This window comes from Mytilus trossulus, chromosome 11, assembly GCF_036588685.1.
Source record: "Mytilus trossulus isolate FHL-02 chromosome 11, PNRI_Mtr1.1.1.hap1, whole genome shotgun sequence".
Lineage (NCBI taxonomy): Eukaryota > Metazoa > Mollusca > Bivalvia > Mytilida > Mytilidae > Mytilus > Mytilus trossulus.
The window spans coordinates 21,468,731-21,484,086 of record NC_086383.1 but is presented as its reverse complement, the minus strand read 5'-3'; the positions used below and the strand labels follow the sequence as shown (position 1 = coordinate 21,484,086).

The following is a 15,356-nucleotide window of genomic DNA, read 5'->3' as shown; positions in this document are numbered from 1 at the left end:
CTTCAGAACTCTAAAATTTCTGTTCTTTCAAACTATTTGACCTTCAGAACTCGTCCCTATATTGTAATGAAAATAAATAAATGTGTACTCCTACTGAATATGCATAAAATATTTGTCACCGCACGTTAAGAAAGACACAACTATTCAACTGTCTAGCTCAAAAAGTAAAGCAATGTAAATTGAAAAAGTTGAAAGAAATACTATAATAATCGTTGCATTTGTTCACAAATGCTCAATTTTGTATTTATAAAGAAACCGTGATGGATTAAACAATATAAGAGCACAAACAAAATGTATGACACAAGAATGTGTCCATAGTACTTTAATACTTACACGGGTTACACATATGCCCCATCCGCGCTTACACTTTCTATGTTCAGTGGACCGTGAAAATTGGGTTGGTAAAATCTCGATTTGAATTAGCAACAAAATAAGAAAGATAATATCATGAGGAACATGTGCACTAAGTTTCAAGTTGTTTGGAATTCAACTTCATGAAAAACTACCTCGACAAAAAAAACGGACGGACGAACGAACGGACGCGCACGCACAGACCAGAAAATATAATGCTTATAAATTGGGCATAAAAAGACACTGAAAACAAAAGTTAAAATTTAATAAAAAGTGTTCATTGATAAGTGGATTAAAATCGAACGTGCACATGTGTTCTGCAATCGTTATATCAGCTAAAGACGTATGAACACAATATACTAGTAGTGTGTGCATGCCAGTATGGGGGAATTTATTTTTCTACTCCGTATTGTGGCCATTTTATTTTTCCAGAGAATATCTCAAATCACGATAAACTTGTTATAAAACGTGAAACAAATGTTTAGATAAAATATACAAGATCATTTTATGTTACTTAAAATTGGTATTGGTTATAAAAAGATGATAGGTTATTATGTGTTGTACCTATCTAAATTTAGTCTCAAATGCTTTTGTTCAAGAATATAGATATACACCGACGAATGCAAATTGCAAACGGGAAATGATACATCGAATCTAATATATTGTAGAAACAGCACAAAATGGCTGCAGTCGCCACAAAAGCTACAAAACCGTTGAACAAACTTATTTAGAAGGGATATATAGTTACGATGCTGAACTGTCATGTCAATAAGGATGGTATGTTTGGAATTAATATTGATTCACTCATAAGGATTTTGAATCGGAAATGAACACTTTGTTTGTCTTGTATGTTTTTTAATTTTTGTTCATTAATATGTTTTTCAGTTAAAGTCATATACAATGAGTGACTGGGGAAAATCATGTTCATCCAATCCTTGAATCAATGCAATTTATGTATATACATATCAAAAAGGGTAACTTAATAGACCACTCTCGAGTTCATCCGTCACCGGAAAAAACTCGTCAATTATACGCGCCTTTATCACCGTCATTTGTGCGTTTAGGGGCGTCGTCACTTCCCTTCCAATGTTGAGCGAGTGGTTGGAAAACTATAGTTCTATATTGTACGAATTATTCGGCAAATTGAATTCTCAAAATTGACAATCAACACTGCTGTCATTAGGGAATTGTCAGTAAGTACCTACAGAGCAACCATTATTTCTAGTTTATCCTGCACAAAGACGATCAGTAAGACGCTTAATGAACGTAAATAGTGCAGGGATACAGGCGACCCCCCGGCCTCTATCTGGTAAATGACGTCATAAAGGCGTGCATAATTGACGAGTTTTTGCCGGTGACGGATGAACTCGGAAGTGGTCTATTAGTCTTCTATGCATGATTTATCATTTTTTACGCATCCATAACGTTTAATCGTCAATTTTTGTTCTCTCTCGGTCTGAAATTATTTGAAAATATGGCAGCTACTTAATTGTCGTGTTTTTAATCCGTAGTTTATCGAGTGTCACCTTACAGTAAATAATCAACAAACGGAAGCCGATGGATATTGAGCACGTGTATAATCGCTGTAGATCTACATGATAAAAATATCAGGGGCGGACCCAGGATCATTTGGATAGGGGTAGCGAAAATTATGAGACCTTTTTGGGACTAAAATTATAAAATAAGTGTAATATGTACTTTTAAACGGTTCCTGACTTGGGGCATGTATATTTTATAGTTGCTGTAAAGTGTAAGGATTGGACATTTTTTAAGCTGTATTCTCCCTATTAATTGTCTATCATAAAATGATAGTATTGATCCAAAGCTATATGTACTTAAATATTTGATGTATACTTTTTAGTTAAAAATAGATATGGAAATTCGATGAAATTTACAATACGACTTACACGAGTTAAAAAACGGTCTAAAAATAGAGACATAAAGGTCACACCCAGCAGGCAGGTTACAGTCTTGTCTTAAAAAAGTATTCAATATGTATAAGTCCGGCGAAACAGATATTCCAGTCAGACATTCAAACCCCGGTCACTAAAATACGCCCGTTTTTATTCATTGTGTTCATTTCATGTTAAATAATTTTGTTGGAAATTTTCGTTTTTATTAGCAAAAAACGTGGACAAGACTTTTGTTTTCAATCCAGATAAGGCCAGAATTTTTGTTTAAGGCAAGATCAGAGCCAATTTTTTTCTCTCTCAAATATTTCAGACTGCCAACTCATTTCAAATGGTTCGTACATAAGCCTTGAAATCTTTCTGGAGCTTATACTGAATGAGGATCATTATTCAACTTTGTTATTTATAAAATATGCTGGGGCATTTGGGGTTGAACATGTTTTCGTAGGTAAATAATATTGTGAAACTTTTTTCATGAGAGTGTAATTGTCTATAGAGTATTTACTATTACTTTCTGTTTGCTGGAATAGAGACAAAGAAGTCAATCCTTGCCCAATCCTCACATGCACTTGTCTCAGAAAAAAATTTCCTATATATACATTAATATATATAACACGTGTTTTAGGTGTTATATAGGATTTTTTTTTCTGAGACAAGTGCCTGTGTCAATCCTTTATCGCTTTGAAGGTTTCCTGATTGTCACGACATTCTCAGCCTAAGCAATGTGTGTTAACTGTAATTTGAATTTCAAAATGACCGAGTGCCGTTTTTTCAACGCACTGGTCAACTCCACCATAACTGTAACTGTATAATAAATTCTGCCAGTCAAGGCACACCTCCAATTATAGCTGGAGTAACATCCACCACCACGAATATATATTGAATTATCACACACATAATAGTTCCATCCACCAGAATATTATATACACAAAATGTCAATTTATACTATACGCAATAGGCTAGTTTAAAATCTAAATTTATCCATAGCAAATCACATGACTTTGACAATCAGTAAATACCAGCGACAATTATCTTTATAAGTAAAGAATTATCGTATAAAAATTGAATACTCGGAAAATGGCAAAGGTCACGAAGTCTAGTGTGATTAATCATTTTTACAAAAAAATAAAAAAATCCGAGCAAAAAGGATGGGGGGGGGGGGGCCCGTACGCCCTCTATTCCCACCTCTGAATCCGCCACTGAATATGAAAAATAGTTTATTTCAATGACAGGTTCATGCGTATTGCAATCACAAGATCACTGACAAAGCGAGAAAACATATCGACAAATATTGATTGCTAAAAGCAAACAATTAAAAGATGTAAATTTCTTTATAATATTTTGAGTCGACAAATTATAGATTTTTTTATACTTAATTTTTTTTTCCTGAATTAAAGTTTATTTGTGATTTTTATATACAATTTTCGGATATCAGTACTGATGATGGAAGTGTTTAACAACTTGGAGTTTGCTATACACCCCTCGCACGGTCGCAAGGAGTACTGGTACAGTGTCATTGTCTTCTATATTTAGGTATTTAGACATACCTGTGTCAATTCTTTTTACTTCCGGTTGTGCAAACAAACACGGTGTGTTAGTTCGATCAGGTAAAAATTTGAATAAAACGATAGTTTGAGCCAATTAATTTCTGCTTTTAACACAAATTAACTTTAAATTTTATAAAGATTGGTGTTTTTTCTAGTTAAAAGGCTCTTTAAAATACGTAAGATTGTTATTAAAATATTGATAGGTGATGTCAACATTCTAATGACGTCGTCGTCGTCAAAAATAAATCATCTTCTACAAAATTGTGTATTAAATCTTAGTTTGTCTTTTTTAATATATCTGAACCATGTTGAAAATCATTTTTAAAATTGAAGATTCGAATAGTATGTGAAGTCTTAGTATTAACATCAGTGTCTAATTTTACAGACGTAACATGTACAATATGCCCTCAGGCTAGGTTAGTCTTTGTAATGTTTATTGTACCGAATCATGTTTTATTATAAACATATGGAGATTTGTTTTTGGAACATTTAAATTCATAGGTTATGATGACACTTCAATTGAATTAATAAACTTGAACATAAAATGTTCCGTCAGTCCTTTTTATCTCCGGAAGAAGATTAGTCCTAACATGCCTAACTTTTTATGAAGTCTTGAAAGGCTATTTTATTTTTTGGCTTTGACGCTTTACTTCAGGGTCAAAGTAAATAAAAATGAAATTGCTTTTTAGATGTCATACTTATTGGACTAAAATTTGAAGAAAACCGCTTTCAATGAATAATTAATGCACATGAGCAGGGATCTCCATGGATGAAAATTGAACCATGGAGGAACTTTCACCATTACAAACCTTGTCTACCCTGTACAGTGTAGCGCGATCGGAAGTATTTTATCCCTCCGTACAAGGAATGGTGAACATGCTAATTCATTGCTTATTTAAATTATATTTATTTGAATTTTCATTATAGAATTAAAGTATCAATATGTTCATTTATTGCCGTTTTTAACCATTCAAATGCCAAGTCTTCATGGTCCCCCCTTAGTCTAGAATGACCAAAGCTGTCATGAAGGTCCCCATGTAGATTTCTTGTATTTTTGGTAATTGTTATTGGGGTTTAAAATCATATGATGTGGAGCTTATTTTTCGTGGACACTGTCAAATTCAGAACTCATTATCGGTATGGCTGATTTGCAGCAACAACAAAACGATTCGTACGGGTTATGTAAAAGGTTAAAGAGATTTGTAAAGCAAATGAAAAGGTTTTTAATGACTTTATCTGACAAATTGATTCTGTGCAACATGCATCTTTCGAGTCTGAATAGAAACCGGAAACGCGGATGTATCAATTTGATTGTAATATACGAAATGAATTCGGAATTACGATACGATATTTCTTTTCAGGAAATATTTATAAGTTTTTACTTTTAAACTTTTAAAGTCATTCTAAATTATTGTTACAGCAGTACTCGAGTTATTTGTGATGAAATAATATAAATTTTACTGTTTTGCGTCTTATTTTGTACTTCTTAAAAAAGGGGGATGCTGATTGCGTAAGTCAAAATAAAGCACGTGTTCGACTTGTTAAACTATTTTCTTTGTAACTGGATTATTAATTTATTTCTTTAATCTAAATTATCATAATCATTTGCTGAACTTAGTTGATTAATTTGACAAATGGATCGTCTATCCTCAGATAGTATTCTCCTGTCTGGTTTGTTGATCTACCTGTGCAAGCTCAGGTACAAGTGATTAGCAATCTTAATCCGGATATCCCTCAGGTGTTAGAACTGTATTGGATTATAACATAAAAAGCCTAAGGGTTATGCAATTACATGCATTTGATTATAGTTGATAAAAAAAATGGCGTCGGGCTACAAAAATTATGAAGTTTTGAGCGATGGCGGAAGACAATTTAACGATGGCGCAAGACAATTAAACGATGGGGCGAGTCATTTGACGATGGCGCAAGACATTTGAACGATGGCGGGGCGCCATCGTTAAACAGGCCATGGAGATCCCTGCGTGAGTTTGTTACAATTGCCAGGTTTACTATCCATATCCCCCCCCCCCCCCCCCAAAAAAAAAAATTATTGTTAAATTTTTCTTAGACTTTCACTTACTTTGTGACCTGAATAAATTGTACATTCTCAAGTTCCTGTAAAATTTGACCACACAATATACATGTACATTGTAATATGGTAATAGAGATTGTAGCTTGATGTCATAATGTTATTTAGAGTAGATTTTCAGTCGTTCATAGACAAAATTCAGCTAACATGGCTAAATACCAAAAGTGTAAATACATGTTTTTTTTTGTCATGTATGTACCAGAGCAATGTCTTTTATTTTTATCTGCAAAGTAGCAGTCATGGTTCAAATGAATCAAACTTCAATGTACAAAATGTATCTGATTTGTATCATGATTATGATTCCTTCATTTTAGGAACATTTTTGTATTACCAATGATTACTGATTTGTTGAAGTAATTATATTTAGTAAATTAACTTCTATTAGAAAGTACAAAGAGTTGGCTTTGTCTTCTCCTCAATTTAACTGTCTTGATCATGTTGATATGGTCACTCAACATGATCAATGAGCATGATTTACGTGACATGTGAATTTTGATTGAACTTATTATTAGATATGGACCATAATTTGGTATTCGGCCTTTGGTTTCTTTTTGTATCCTTTTTTATAAGTTCTAAAATTTTAACTTTTATTTTGTGGGTTGTGTTGGTGTTAGAATAGTATGAATGGAACAATTGAGTTTTTCGAGAAAAAATTAATACATTTTGATTCACCGTTTACGTGACATGAAACCAAACAGGAAACCAATCTTTATTTTCTTTATTTTGCACAATATAATTCAAAAGGCATAACAAACACCATTACTAGTGTTACTTGCTTCATGTTAATATTTAAAATTTATTTTCAATGTTATATTAAAGTTTTTTTTAAACCTGACAGGAAACCATAAGAAACCGAAAGCATTTTTTTGGTTTTATTTTATTGCAAAATCTGCTTTAAATAATCTGAACAGTATACCTTTTCTTAAAATCCATCTTAAATGTAACAGTATTATAAAACTCCTAAATATGTGCTTGTTTTGAAAACAATTAGTACAATTTATTCAGAATTTTCCATATTTTCTCCATTGATACAGGATACAATAATCGTTGTATCTTGATGTTTAAGCAAAAAAAATGTATTTATATTTGGTTTTGATATTCCAGTTATATACAATTTATTCCAAATCATTGGCAATGTAACATTCTTTAAATCCAGTAAAGAAAAAAACTTTTAACTTGGAATTAAAATCTTTAAAATAGGCACAATGTGATACTTGTGACCTGTACACCATCTACAGGGTTTCCACATTTTAACCTACTTTAGTGGGCTAAAATCAATAAAGTACTTCCTTTCATGTCATGCATGGTAAAAGTTTACTTCTCCTTTGACAAGTTTATTGGGTTTCTGATAAGTGTTTGCAGAACATGAATAAAAAATATTAATTAAAAACTGTGACAGGATTCCAACTTTGTACATTCTAAGTGTAATGGTATATTAACATGTATTTGTTATTAAATTATATTTATTCACCTAAAATATCCAGTAATATTTACTGCTGAAGTTAAATCAATCCAACGAGCATTGGTACAATGATAAGAGACGTAATTTCCATTGATTTTTCCAAGGACTCTTCACGTCATTATCGATAAACGAAGTGTGTTCTAACGTCTGTCAAATATGAAATCGATTTTGTCAAGTCATTGGTCATTTATTTTCACACAGGATCGTATGTAACATTATGCACATAGGAAAAATAACAGACCACCGGCGCAATCTCTTTGACAATTGTATTTTCCTCTTTTAAACAAGACGAAACAAGTCTACAGATTATGTTTGCTTACATCCCGTTGGAAACAAAAACAATGTTTAGACCTAGTATTTCGTACATCCGGCCGTAATGGCGTTATCACATGTTAGTCACATGTTTCAGGTATGACCGGAAATGGTTAGAACTTAAGGACAAAAACAATTTTAATAAATAACTGGACTTCTGTTTCGTGTGAAATGTAACGCATAACGACAACGTAATTTTCTTACTTAATTATTACGAAGATCAAAACAAGAATGTAAATCATCTCAGATTTACCTGTTTGAACATCTCGCGAGAGTTCATATTTGCATATTGTTTTTAAGAATTCTATTACAACAAAGCAGATTACATCATCTAAAAATTGCGTTACGAAATCGGACACAAAAATCACGCCACTGTTCTTACATCTGCTACATAAATACTTATAGTTCTCAGCATTTTCTTCTCACTATTCTTATTGGTCGATGTTCTTTGTTATTTGAAAGCAAAAGTTACGAATTTGCCGGTGACGATTATCTATAAATCAGTCAGCGTTATGCTCTTCGGAAGCAATAAGTAACGCGAGAAACGACACAAAAATACGGTTGTAGAATCTTTGAAATTCGTATATTTTAAATTTTTTTCTAGGGAAGAGTAGCATACACTTGTATGTTGATAAAAATAATGGCATCTTTAGATGTAGTTGCAACTTTTCTTACAGTAATTCACATTTTATCACTTTTCTATAGTTATAGGAAACGGAGCCCAATAGCAAATTATGGTCCATATATAAAATTTTGATCTCTTTAGCCTGTTAAAGTAAAATGCCTAATACTTTTCTTATTGAACAATTTTAGTATGGCTCGTGGTCAACAAAAAATCCAGTCTCAGATGAAAAATGCTGAAAAGCAGGCTAAGTTGAAGAAGATGGCTGGAACTGACACAAAGAAAGCTGCTGCAGCTGCTTTAACACATAAATGTACTGTGTGTATGGTATGTACATGTACACCATCGCGTAAATACAATGTTATAGACCTGTATAAGAAAATGTAGCATTAGTCCTTATGAGACAACTCTCCATCCAAGTCACAATTTATAAAAGTACCAGTAAACCATTTTAGGTCAGAGTAGTCCTGAGTAGAGCCTTGACTCTACTTATAAATCATATGTACAGACTGCAATTTTTCATTAGATAAATGTTACTTTGTCCAAGGTTGTCATGGTTATGTATTGACTAGTTTATTATGTCTAATTAATTGTTAAATCAGTTTTCCTATGGAAGATCTGTAGTTATCTCTGGCTGCCACAAAAAAGCCCAAAAGCAGTGCTTAAAATTGTCATCAAAACACACATAATCAATTAAATTATATCAGATTATTATTACATGTACACTGTGGTATTTCATAGTGTTCTAATATTGTCAAAGAGACACCAACCCAACCAAATGACCTTCAACCTATAGTGAGAAAACCCTGCACAAAAAGGTGGGCTAAAGCTGGCTCCTTAACAATTATTTGCAAATGAATACTGTTTTAGAGAAACTCCAAAAACATAAAAAACAATATAGCATTATGACCAATGAATAAAACAATGTTCATGCTTGTTGGTTATAAGATGCAAAAAAATCATGTGTTTTCCCTTTTAAAGTACATGTACATGTATTACATGCATACATGAACATGTATGTACTAGAAATTTGTAAATATTACTATTTCTCTATTAACAATGTAGTGTAAATGCAGAAGTTATTGCAAGGTTTTTATTAACGTTAGAAATGTGCAATAATCATGATTAAATTATGATAATTAAAACTCGCATTTCGAATATTTTATATGAATTTTAAAAACAAGATTTTTCTCGAATACACCAAGATTTAAATGACATTTTAGTCTTTATTGACAAAATCACAATATTAAATGCATGCAATAATTTCTGAATTTACAGTACATACAATGTATATTTATTCATCTTATTTTATGTACTATTAATTTGTATTACCATGGTTACTAGATCCTTAAAATTATTAAGTTGATTGGTTTGATAAATCTTTTTAACCTTAAACATGTATTATAGAGATAAGTTTATTTTTCAGTCTATGATGCCTGATCCTAAAACATACAAACAACATTTTGAAAGTAAACATCCTAAGGTAGCACTACCAGCAAACTTGGTAGATGTTGTAGCTTAAAAATCTCCACCGATATTCTCTATGGTATGTATGTTTTTATCTCCACCGATATTTGATAAATCTTTTTAACCTTAAACATGTATTATAGAGATAAGTCTTCCATATGTATATTTATCTCTACTAATATAACATGTTTAATGACCAGGCCTTGAAGGCATAAAACTCGCTCAGTGCTCAGAGCACATAAAACATGCTCGAAACATGAACTCCAGCAATTTGATTGGTTGATTTTCGAGTCTGAGTACAAAAATCATGCTTGAAAGTTTTATGACCGTGAGGCCTTATCTGACCCCACATTTGTTTTTTCCAGTGCTTTGCTGTAACTGTATCTAGCCACACATTGATAACATCCGGCCAAAAAATACTTACAATGTTTCTGCTCAGTTTTCCTTCACGAATTTGAAGTGCAAAATTCTCTAAAAGCACTTCTCAAGTTAAACAATTCCCTCTTTTAAAACCAGACAAAGACTCTTTAAAATATTAGACTGTTATTTTACCTACCTTTCCTAATTTGTTATCTGCATTTTAATTGAAAAAAAATGTATTTAATTACAAGGCTTGTATAGAAATTATCATTTAAAGACCGCTTTGAATGTTGTAGAAATTTTTAGGAATTATAATTCGATCTAGAAAAATAGAATATCTAGAAAAATAAATTGCTGCAAATTGGCTAGGAAAGACTATTACAAAATTAGTTACCCCCCATAATTACTTGGTTTACAATGTTTGCAATAGATATCAATAAACTCATTATCATGATTATGAATACCATGGTTTGAATTTTGTATTTCTGCCAGACACATTTTTTGTCTACAAAAGACTAATTAGGGACGCTTGAATAAAAAAAAATACTAAAAAGGCCACATTAAGTACAAAATTTCTAAATTTTTGCCAAATACAGCTAAGGTAATTAGTAAAATCAAGGAAAAGTAGAATTGGTTATACAATTGTTCCTCAGTCATTTTGTTTTATATTATCAATAATTGATAAGCATCATGTACATGTACACCCTAACAATGCTTTAATCAAATATAATGCCTAAATTAGTATACTTTTTGTTTCCACAATCCCAACCTGGCCAAGTCAGGTGTGGGTCATGTGGGTAGGGAGGTAGGAGGAAATAATTTATTTTTTTCCAAAAAACTGGAACAATATTGGTCGATCCACCATGGCTGAAAATTGTAATTTAAAAATAATATTTGACTTATTGTCTTTTGACAATAAAATTTAATCAGTCGGACCATTTTCGCAAGGTCCATCGGGATTGAGGGAAAACAAATAATATTCTATTTTAGGCCTAAGCAAGCCAGATCAAAGTGATTTTCACTCCTCTAACCTTGAATTTTCAAGGTTTTACGATATTTGAATAGTTTTTTTGTGTCACGTTTACCGAAAACATTTTATTTTTATATTTCAGACGATATGCAAACACGGAAGTTGGTAAAAGGATACTACCTAAAGACATGATACTTAATTACGTTATGTAAACAGTGACACTTTTCTTTATATAAAATAAATATAAATGTTGGTGTAGGAAAACCCTATTTTTATCATGTTTCCAGTGAAATATATATCAAAATATTGACACTGGTATTTGCCTTTTACATAGTATATTTAGCAAGACTTTTTACATTCATGTTAATGAAGTAAATAACATTTAAAATCTTAAGAGGCAAATTTGTACAAAATGGATTTTTTGTTAATAAGCATTCTAGGTTTAAAACTTTGACATATTTGGTTTATTTTTGATTGAAGATAGATATGAAGCTTGTGCCTTAGAAGAGGAATTTAAATCTCTGCCATGTTAAGGGAATGACCATTTAACTTTTAACATTGATGGGCGGGGGGAAGGGTTAAACAAATTTGTTTTATTCTAAAATAAATTTTGCTACCACACAGGCATTCAATAATTACATTGAACACAGTAACATATCAAAATACAATGTATCAGAATATAAGATGAAGTTTTTTTGTCCATTATTTTAAGAGATTGTTATGTAAAGCATATTTTCAGTGTAAGAAGTCTTGCTCATTTTTTTTTAAATTGAACATTTACCATACTTGCTGTAAAAGTGTTTATTGTATTTTTTCCTAAATTTCTTCATTGAAATTATTTTTCTTATTTAAAATGAAGCTGACACTGATTTGTAATTTAAAAAACTAAACATATCTATGGTTAATTTATAAATACAAATGATAGGGAGTTATTTGCTTTAGTTAATGATGTACCAAATATATTTTTGTCCCATCTATATTAAAGTTTCATGACAAAGAATTAACATCAACAATTGAGAATTTGTTTTCATCACTATTAAAGATCTCACCAAAAAAGTTTTTTCCTGTATTTTTTTTATTACAGCAAGTAAGGTGACTGCAAGCTAGCATTCAGGTATTTTCTAAGTCTCCAAATGTTTTATATGATTATGTGATAAGATAAATTGGAAATATAGTCACTTCCACTGAAATGTACAACACGTTTAAAAATACCATTGAAAGTTCTTCATCTCAATACAGATCAGTTCATAATTGCACATGTGTAATTGTACATTTTGTCACTCCTATATACAGTTAGATTTAATGAGTTCTTATTGACCTTCTCTGGTTGACAAAGTTCGTCAGACACCTGTCACTTGGTATGACACACTTGTTCAATGCTAAAGAAAGAGTATCCATGAGTGCAGCAATGTTGATCTGTCAACAAAGTTTGAACTTTCACTGGTATTTTTAAACATGTTTTAAGTAGGTTTTATATTAACAATTGATATTCATTCCTTTTGACAGTTGTACAGTACATTGTAATACCTGTATTAAATAAAATGTTTTATTGAAGATATTCTCATCAATTCTTTAAAAAGGGAAAAGTCACTAAGGTTGGATGGATAGATTGGTTGTTTGCTATCCAATATTAAATGATATGCATAGTAAGGACGATAACATGATAATGAGGTATGAGTGTGAATGCTGCTCTTTACAAGACAGACATATTGAGTCTGAATGAGAATAGAAATGGTGAATGTGTCAAAGAGACAACAACCCAACCATAGAGCAGACAACAACATAAGGCCATGAATGGGTCTTCAATGCATCGAGAAACTACAGAAACCAGAGGAGTACTACAGCTGGTCCCTAAACAAATATGTTACTCGTTCAGTGATAATGAACGTCATACTAAACTTCGGATTATACACATATACACATGAAACTAAAAATTTTTAAAAGTTAGTTAATAAGTAAGCTTAAACTTGCCACATTATTCCGACTCCAAACCGACCATTCTTTGCTCTTTCTCGTTTTTGGAGAAACATCAAATAAAAATTCTGTCCAGAGGCGTGTTTCAAGTTATCTTTAAACAAAAATGTGTACAAGTTGAAGCCTTTTTCTTACGGGAACAATCAATTACATAATCTCAACAGATATCATTATAGTTGGTTGATGAATACTATGTATGCCTTGGGTATGGACACATAGCAAGGAAGATATCAGTGATCATAAGTTTGTTGAACTTAAAACTTCTTTTTTGGGGGTTGATGAATATTTCCTAAGTATCTCTTACAGAACACTCGAAAATCAAACTACGATGCCAAAATAAAGTATTTAAGCAAAACAACATAGGATTTACATAGTTAAATTGTCCTTGATAACATGTCTACATGAACTCTTTATTAACATGACAATTTGGTGGCAGTATTTGATAAAATGTTTCGTTTTAAATGACTGAACTAAAAGAGGGGCGAAAGATACCAGAGGAAAGTTCAAACTTACAAATCAAAAATAAAATGACAACACCATGGCTAAAATTGAAAAAGAAAAACAGACAAATAATAGCTACACAAAAAACAACATATAGAAAACTAAAGGCTAAGCAACATGAACCCCACCAAAAACTTGGGTTCATCTTAAGTGCTCCGGACGGGTAATCAGGTCCTGCTACACATGTATAACATGTTCACATGGTCGTTCTCATAACACGACAACTTGTATACATTTTTCGTTTTGAATGACCATGAACTAATTGGAAGATACAGTTTGCCGAAGTATACATTATAGGACGAATATACATGTCTTGACCCATGACAAGGAGACAAACATTCTTCCGAAAATGATTAGTATTCAGTGAGCACCAACAACAGTATCAGTCCTCTCACAGTGACTGAATGAGTCGGACTTCAGTTCTGATAACTTGCAAATTGTCGGTAGGTTGAGAACAGAAAAATAACAAGAAAGACACAAGAACTCGAACCTGGACTTGATCAGTCCACTACACGGAGAACAGTGTCTACTATAGTATTCAACAAACTGCAGTGTCCTTTAACGCTAGCTTCATGTATCTTCAACCACCGTTTGGATAAGATACGCAATGACAAATTACTTTTCAAGCTAAACTGGATGAACCCCACTCAAGGACGTATATGTGTTAGTTATACGTCCTTGCCCCGCTGTAGTATTTGACCTTAAGTTATTTGTTTTGTTCGTTGAGTCTATTTTTTGGAGTAGTTAGCTTAGCTGTTGTCGTGGTATAAGTATGCTATACTTTTCAACTATTACGGCAATACCTGATTTTCATTGGCTGTATTATTTGTGTTTGTATGTTAGGAATATATTCATAAACAATATGTCAAACTCTTGGTTGGGTTTTTATGACGCATATAGGTGTATTATATCAATAGTCGAATGTTGACTTATTCCGGACAAAAATTTGAAATGGCATGATGATTTTCAAAATAAATATCCAAGCCCGATTAAAGAGAGACGATAGATACTGCAGGGAGATTCAAACTCATGTCAACAGGGCTAAGACAAAATCGAAAACGACCAAATGACAACTTAAACACTATACAAAACACAACGTAGAAAACTTATGACTGAGCAACATAAGCCATATCATACATCGGGTTGATCTCATGCATGAAAATGTGGAACGCGAAGTTTTGTTCATGTTGGTCACATCCGTTGATAAGTCCAACTTGGTAAGTAACATAACAGGAGTTCGCCATTGCAGCTGCGATGAATGGAACTGGATTCTAAATACTGACCAGTTAAGCAGAGCATAATACATGCTGGCATTGAGTTGTGGTTCTTAATTTAGCAAAACTGTAAAGTGGTTTGAAATTAGTAATTTGGTCTTGATACATCGCTGAATAAACTTCAAATCGATGTTGACTGTCGTGACCCTTATTATGACTTTTTTTAACCTATTGTGAATGTTTGTTTTGTTCACACAGCGTAGTCAATATAATGGAATTTATGCGACTCCCCTACACGAAGAGTTTTAGCTAGATACAAATGAAGGCTACAGTATTATATCGCTGTTCAAAAGTCATAAATCGATTGAGAGAAAAAAAATCCGGGATACAAACTAAAACCGAAGTCAACACATCAACTATAGGAGAAAAAAGACGACAAAAAAAAACCCATGAAGTTTAACAAACAAAATCGACAATGCAACACACACAGAAACAAACTATAGAATAACAACTGCCATTTTTTTGATTTGGTAAAAAATGTTGGATTGATCTATGTTTTGTGCACGTGGCTAGACTG

At 32.2% G+C, this 15,356-nt stretch overlaps 1 protein-coding gene across 1 annotated transcript; it reads left to right on the top strand.

Annotated features, from left to right (window-relative positions):
- The first annotated feature begins 3,769 nt into the window (after positions 1–3,769).
- Positions 3,770–12,644, top strand: LOC134690862 (zinc finger protein 706-like). Its single transcript, XM_063550984.1, has 4 exons — positions 3,770–3,868; positions 8,485–8,620; positions 9,720–9,839; positions 11,233–12,644. Exons 2-3 carry the CDS (start codon positions 8,486–8,488, stop codon positions 9,813–9,815), a joined length of 231 nt encoding a protein of 76 aa, XP_063407054.1. The 5' UTR covers positions 3,770–3,868; position 8,485; the 3' UTR covers positions 9,816–9,839; positions 11,233–12,644.
- Positions 12,645–15,356: the final 2,712 nt, after the last annotated feature.

Coding starts and splice junctions, on each gene's coding strand:
- LOC134690862 (XM_063550984.1), top strand. CDS start 8,486: ATGGCTCGTGGTCAACAAAAAATCCAGTCTCAGATGAAAAATGCTGAA. Junction 8,621..9,719: donor ATAAATGTACTGTGTGTATG/GTATGTACATGT, acceptor TTTATTTTTCAG/TCTATGATGCCTGATCCTAA.